The 6,581-nt window shown below is 50.5% G+C and overlaps 1 protein-coding gene across 2 annotated transcripts in view; it reads right to left on the bottom strand.

Moving 5' to 3' along the window:
- The window catches only part of MKNK1 (MAP kinase interacting serine/threonine kinase 1), a 32,818-nt gene extending 26,918 nt beyond the window's left edge, over window positions 1-5,900 (bottom strand). Inside the window, exons 1-2 of one of the 2 annotated variants that reach the window (XM_019501363.1) lie at window positions 5,823-5,900; window positions 4,431-4,493 (exon numbers count right to left, since the gene is read on the bottom strand). In XM_019501363.1, the coding sequence (XP_019356908.1) occupies window positions 4,431-4,493; window positions 5,823-5,828 (69 nt within the window). In that variant the 5' untranslated portion in view covers window positions 5,829-5,900. Of the gene's footprint in view, window positions 1-4,430; window positions 4,628-5,822 lie in introns of those variants that run through there. The other variant, XM_019501364.1, reaches the window with a different exon arrangement.
- Between the last annotated feature and the right edge of the window lie 681 nt (window positions 5,901-6,581).

The following is a 6,581-nucleotide window of genomic DNA, read 5'->3' as shown; positions in this document are numbered from 1 at the left end:
AAAAAAAAAAAAAAAAAAAAAAAATCAATAATAAGGATGAAAAGGCATGGCAGTATAATTGAAGAAGAAAAGAATAATTAAAAGAAAACACCATGTGGAAACCGTCTATGGGATTACAATCCAATTCCTTCATAGTTAGTAGGATCCACTTTTAATAGGATATAAACTGCTTTGTACATTGAAAACCATGTGTCAGTGTATTTAGGGTTACCATACATCCGGGTTTTCCCAGACATGCCCTTTTGGGTTTTTTTGAGTCCTCCTCTCTGTCTGGGTGAAATAGGAACCAATGTCCGGGATTTTGCTTTGCTCTGCTCTGCTGGCAGGAGCGGGGGGGAGGGCAATTGGAGGCAGGGGCGGTGCTGGGGCTGCAGTGGGGCAGGGGAGGCGCCTGCCCCCGCAGTGGGGGAAGGTGTGGGGGGGCCCTTTGAGGACAGCGGGGAGCTCCGTGGCCGGGCCAGCGCCTGTGCTCATGCGGGCCAGGGGGCCCCAGGAGACACTGCCTGGTAGGGAGAAAGTGGGGGCACAGCCAGGCTGCCGGGCATGGTGCTGGAGCCTCCACCGAGGGTGCAGAACGCCACAGGCATCCTCTCCTCTTCCCTCCAGCTTCTCCCATCGCCCTCACAAATTGGAGCCACCGTGCCCCTGGCCCAGTCGGGAGCAGCCAAGGGCCCTCTCTGGCAGGGCTGGGGGGACAGAGGGCTGCGGGTTGGGTGTGAGGGGCACTGACAGGACTGGGGGGGCAGCAGCTATAGGTGAGGAGTGCAGGGCACCAGCAGTACCAGGGGGCTGCAGCTCAGTTGTCAGTGGCTGGGGGTAGGGGTGGGAAACAAGGGACTGTGGATTGGGAGTGAGGGGCACTAGCAGGGCCAGGTGTTTAGGTCAGGAGTGAGGGACAGTACAAGGGTTGAGGCATGGTGCTGCCAGTTGGGAGTGAGGGTAGCAGGGTTGTGGGGTGCAAGCTGTGGGTCAGGAGTGCAGGACACTGGCAGTGCCAGGGGGCTGCAGCTTGGGAGTGAGCAGCCTGGGGGAAATGAGGGACTGTGGATCGGGAGTGAGGGGCACTGGTAGAGCCAGGTGTCTGCAGGTCAGGAATGAAGGGCAGCAGCAGGGATGGGGAATTAAGGGGCACCAGCTTAGCCCAGGGTAGCAAGGGACTGTAGGCATGGAGCAAGGGGCTCCAGCAGGGCCAGGAGTCTGCAGGTCGGGAGTGGGGGGCATTGCCAGGGCCAGACGGCTATGAGTTGGGACACCTCCCAACAGGTGTCCTCTTTTTTGGAACTGGAAATATGGTAACCTTAAGTGTATTGCACTTATTTTCTTGAAGGAAGAAGGTGGACTCTTGCACTCTTCCTTCAAGAAAATAATTGCAACAGATTAACAAAAAGGCTGCTTTTTGCTGCTGACCAAGGGCAATGGAATTCCAGTCGAAAGCAATGTCCATCCTGTTTCAGGCCAAACTCCATTGCAAAATTATTTTGGTGCTCCAGAGATATGTTATTTCAGAAGGGGAAGATAACCATAATTACACTTAAATTGACTTACGCAAATCAATTTCTCTGACCCTCAGGGCAGAAGGTTAAGTTATTTGTACTGAAGGAAAAAATATAGAGGACAAATTTCTTCTGACAGCCACTCAAAGCAAGAATCTTTCAGATTATCTTTTCATATTACTGAAGAAATACACAGAGGTGAATTCTTTCTAGGAAGTGGACTTTTTTTATTTCATACAACTACAAGATAAGAATTTGTCCTGCTCTTAAGAGACTGGCCAAAAATGATCAGATATGACATTTCTTACTTACGGAAATAAGGCTATCTAACATATCTCCTTACCAGCAATCTTACTTCCAGATGCTAACTTTCAATCAAGAAATATTTCAAATACCAGAGCTACAAAATACTTATTTTTTATATTTTTTTCCCAAAGCAGCTGAACTTGTGAAAGAATTGGATGTGGTAACACATTAAATCAGAAAATCATTAAAAAGCCAACTCAAACTCTACTGCCTTGGCACTAAATGATGCGTCTCTCCAGTCTGGGTTGTTCGGAGTCTCCACTCGGTCAATAAAGTTAAGAGAGCTCATCTGCGCTGTAGCACATCCAGGCAGGTTTGTTCCCTTTAAGTCAATATACATATGACAGCATGTCTTTTATTTACAGAATGGTTTGACCATAAAACTACCAACTGTAAAAGCATGAAGGACAAGAGGTTTTTCTCTTGCAACGAACACACAGATTCTTCAACCAAGTCCGTCAAGGAAGAAGAACCATTGTCAACTCAAAAAACACCCAAAAGTCAACTATATAAAAAATTCAAAGTATGCCTTGCCGAATAAGTCTATCAAGTTCAGACAGAAACAAACCATGAAAAAAAAGGTTGGTTAAGAATACCACTAACAAGTTAGGCAGCAAAGGTAGCATGCATTTGTGTGTTTAAAGTCCAGCATAACTTTAGTAGAGGTCCTGGGAGAAAACAGCCCCCTAGGCATTTTTTTTAGATGCACTGTCAACTAAAATGTGCCTCTGATTTTGGTCACTTTGTTACCAGAAAGATACTGAGAAAGTGGAAGAAATGAAAAGAACAGCAACAGATGTAAAAGGAGCCAGACTGATTTCTGAAGGTGTTAAAGAACGATTAAGCTGTAAGTACATATAGCCCCCTCCACAAGTTACAGGTACTGCATAATGAACTGGTTACCTGCACAATTACCTGAAGAGGAGATACCCTTGCCAAGTAGCAGGGGTGCGAGAGGCGGGCCCTATTCAATTCAGATTTGGCCTGAATCAGGGACAGTGATTTGATTCATCAATTTGGATCAATGTCCCTGATTCGATTCCAATGATTCTGAATCTGAAGATTCGATGACGATTCGGATAATCAGTGATTCAGACACAGACAGCTTTAAAAGTTTTTTCTACATACCCTGAGGTAGCAGGCATGGCTTATGAATGCTGCAGTGCTGGGGCACATGGAGCGTGCCACCGAAGTGCAGGGGTGGAGGCCATCCACGTGCTCAGCAGCGAACCCTAAAGCGGACCGGAAATACTTCTGGTCCACTTCTGGGTCTGCCCGGGAGCGCACTGCTCCCCAGCTCTCCCCTGCATCTGTCCAGCTGAGTGATTAGCCGCAGGGGGACCCTGGGTGCCCCCCTGACCCAGGACACAACAGTCACTGAGCCAGGAGGGCACGGGGGGGGGCGGCATCTCACGTGCTCCCCAGTGGACCTGGAAGTAGACCGGAAGTGCTTCTGCTCCACTTCCAGGTCTCGTGCCAAGCATGCTGGGGAGTCCCCCACACTTCTGTGGGATGCTCCAAGAGTCCCAGCACTGCAGCACCCACAAGCCCCTGTTACCTAGAGGTATGTAGAAAAAACATTTAAAGCTGTCTCTCCAACCGAACCTCCAAATCTTTCTGAATCTCTCCAAATGGATTTGGAGTGTTCGGATTTAATTTAGAGACATTAAAGGGTCCTCTGATTCGATTCGGCGATTCCGTCACCAAATTGGGCCGAATCTCTGCCAAATCAAATCAGGAACCAAAGCTCCACACAGTCCTACCAAGTAGCTATCACACTATAAAAAGCTCTAAGCAGCTATAAAGTTAGACCTAAAAAATGTGTACTAACTGTAGAGCTGGTTGCTATCAAGCTTTCATTTGCATGCGTAGCTGGGTCTCCCCTGCAGCTGGGTGCCCTGCAGACACAGGGGTGAACCTTGCCTAGCCGGGGCTCAGAGTCCTGCAACTGAGGGGACTCACATCCCCAGCAGCTGACCACTCCGGGTCTCAGCAGCCATGAGGAACAGCTATGATCTACCAGCCCTGCAGATGTGTGGCACCCCTGGAGGTGGGAGACTGTGCCAGCTGAAGGGGCTTCCTGCCACAGAAACTTGTTTCTTGCTGGTGCAAGGGGAGACTGGAATCGGGTTCTCCCTGCATCGGCAACAAGGCAGGATGGGATCTAATGCATGATCCCACAATCATGCCTCCTGCCTTGCAGATGTGGCAGGGTAGGAGGTGTGACTGTGTGGATCCTGCATTAGATCCCATTGAGCCTTTACCTGCACAAGTAGAGGGGGGCTTAGAGACCAATTTCCCCCTGAATTGAGAATACACATCTTCAGAGGACTTACAAGCGTCTAGACCAGAGGTTTCCAAACTTTTTCTTATCACATACCCACTTCGTGACTTACCAGCTGCCTGCATATCCCCTACCAGCATACATTTTATATTTGAACCCCTTAAATGATAGTTATTATTATAACGAAAATTAAATCTGCCATTATGCAATTTCTCCTGTGCGCCCCCCCAAAGATGTATTGCGTACCTCCAGGGGTATATGTACCGCAGTTTGGGGACCCCGGTCTGGACGTTTGTACAAAATGTGTTGAAAGCAATAAGAGTGACGTCAATGCTTACATACTTTACCTTAGAATTGCAGTGGAAGTTCTGCAGTTCTGCAATTTTACTTTGCCTCATTACATCCGGCATCTGGAAAGGATAAAGAACAGCTTTTGGAAGGACATCAGGAAAAAAAAAAAAGAAAAGAAAAGAAAATTCCCTGATTCCTCCAAGTCAACAGAACAGACTTCTGCTCAGACCAACTTCTGCATGTAGCCTCTTCATTCATTAAAAAGAAGTCTTTAAGACCATCTAATTCACAAATCATACAAGGTACAAGGAGAAAAATATTCCTATAGTTTAAAACAACCAAGAAAGCAAACACCCCAGCAGTTCACGTGCAAGAGCTACTGGTGCCTCAGAAGACAAGGTGAATTTTTGGCTATGACACAAACCTTTGAAATACTACGCTTCCCCACTGGAACGACTGTTAGTGCTGCACCTAATGAAGGATGTCTTGCATTTGTTATAGGACCTAACGAAGACCGTCTTGCATTCGAAATCTTGTCTAACTCTATCCCAACTATGCAGTGGGTCCAATAAAAGATAGCGCCCTAAGAGATCCTTGCCTCCTTGTTACAGGAGCACATTCTCCTGATTCAACTTGCTTTGCTTCAGACCGAAGATCACAGCATAGGTTAACCTATAACATTACGGTTCACGCAAGGAGAGCAGCCTATTTTAGAGGACTTCGCTTTTCCCCTACTTGTTTTTAAAAGTATTAAAACTCCAAAAGGCAAGAACTAAGATGTCAACACCAAACACCAATTTTGAAAACAAGCAACCAGGAGAGTTTATTCCCCTTCTGCTCCACCCCTTAAAAATAACCACAGGAAGTCTCAATTCGGCAACGCGTGGCCTAGCATCTGCCTGCATACACCATGGGGTCTCGACCTCCTGAGGCTCGAGGCACCGCGCTGAAAACAGCGCTGGCTCTTCTTTTTCACTCCTTTTTGGACTACGGAAAAGTACAGGAGAACGATTCTTCTGTTGCAAAGAACCCAGCAAACCACGACAGGTTTGCTTGGGACGCGTGGATCCTGGCTTGAAATCTCTGGGTTCAGCTGGTGAACCAGGTCTGCACGGGCTGAACGGTGCTGAGACGGCAGGGCACCCCACGGCCCCCTTGGACACGATCTCGGGGCACCCTGCGGCACCCCTGACAGGGTCTTAAGGAGCTCCGCAGCACCCCTGACAGGGTCTCGGGGCACCCCCGAAAAGATCTCAGGCCCCCTGGAAGGATCTCTGGGCCCCCTGCAACACCCCTGAAAGCACCCAGGACACGAGTCTCCCCCGCAATGATCCCCAGGGCCCCCCGAAGCACCCTGGACAGGATCTCGCGGCACCCCTCAAAGGATCAAGGGGCGCTGGGACGGGCTGCGAGCAGAGGGGCTACGATCCGGGCCCGCGACCTCCTACCTCCATGGCCGCCGGAGCAACTCCCTCAGGTCGAGTCGGACCGGACCGGGCCGGGCCGGGCCGTGCCGGGCGGCTCCCAGGGGGAGGGGAGGGGCGTAGCCTCCGGGCCCCACCCCTCAAGAGAGGCGTGCGGCGCAGGCGTAGTGTGGCGGGCGCCAGGCCAAGCGTGCGCAAGCGCAAACTAGGAAGGGTAAGAGGCATGGAAGCAGCTGCGCAGACGCAGTGCGAAATTTGAGGGAAACGGGGAAGGGGGGGCGGAAAAAGGAAGTTTGCGCAGGCGCACTGTGAACTCTGAGGCAGGAAAGGAACGGGGTAGAAGGGCAGTGTGCGCAGGCGCAGTGTGAGGCGGTGGTGGCTGAAGAGCAAAGGGGGGGGTTGTGCGCAGGCACAGGACTGCTAGGCGGGAACTAGGAGCCTGTAGTCCCGCCATCTTGTGCCAGGGGCTTTGCAGCCCTGTGGGCCGGGTGACCTCATGAATGCATTGCCAAGGCAACCACCTAGGGGTGCTCCCACCTGCCCAGGCTTGGGTGCAATGGGACACCCTAGAGGCGCCCACTTCTGCACTCCAGTGACTGAGCTGTCCTCACAGGGGTGCCTGCACCGTCTCCCCGTGCAGTGTTTGGTGGGAGTTGCGATGGCCTGACAGGCGTTAACATTTCTCACGCCATTCACATGCAAGTCGTGTGAGAAAGTGAACCTGTGGCCCGTTAAAAAACGATCCCTCGCTTGAGCAACGTGGCTAACCAGCCACAAAGAGGT

This window comes from Gavialis gangeticus, unplaced genomic scaffold (genome assembly GCF_001723915.1).
Source record: "Gavialis gangeticus isolate Ggan-Ray unplaced genomic scaffold, GavGan_comp1, whole genome shotgun sequence".
NCBI classification, from domain to species: Eukaryota; Metazoa; Chordata; order Crocodylia; family Gavialidae; genus Gavialis; species Gavialis gangeticus.
Note: the sequence above shows the minus strand (reverse complement) of the source record. Positions and strands in the feature narration are given on the sequence as shown.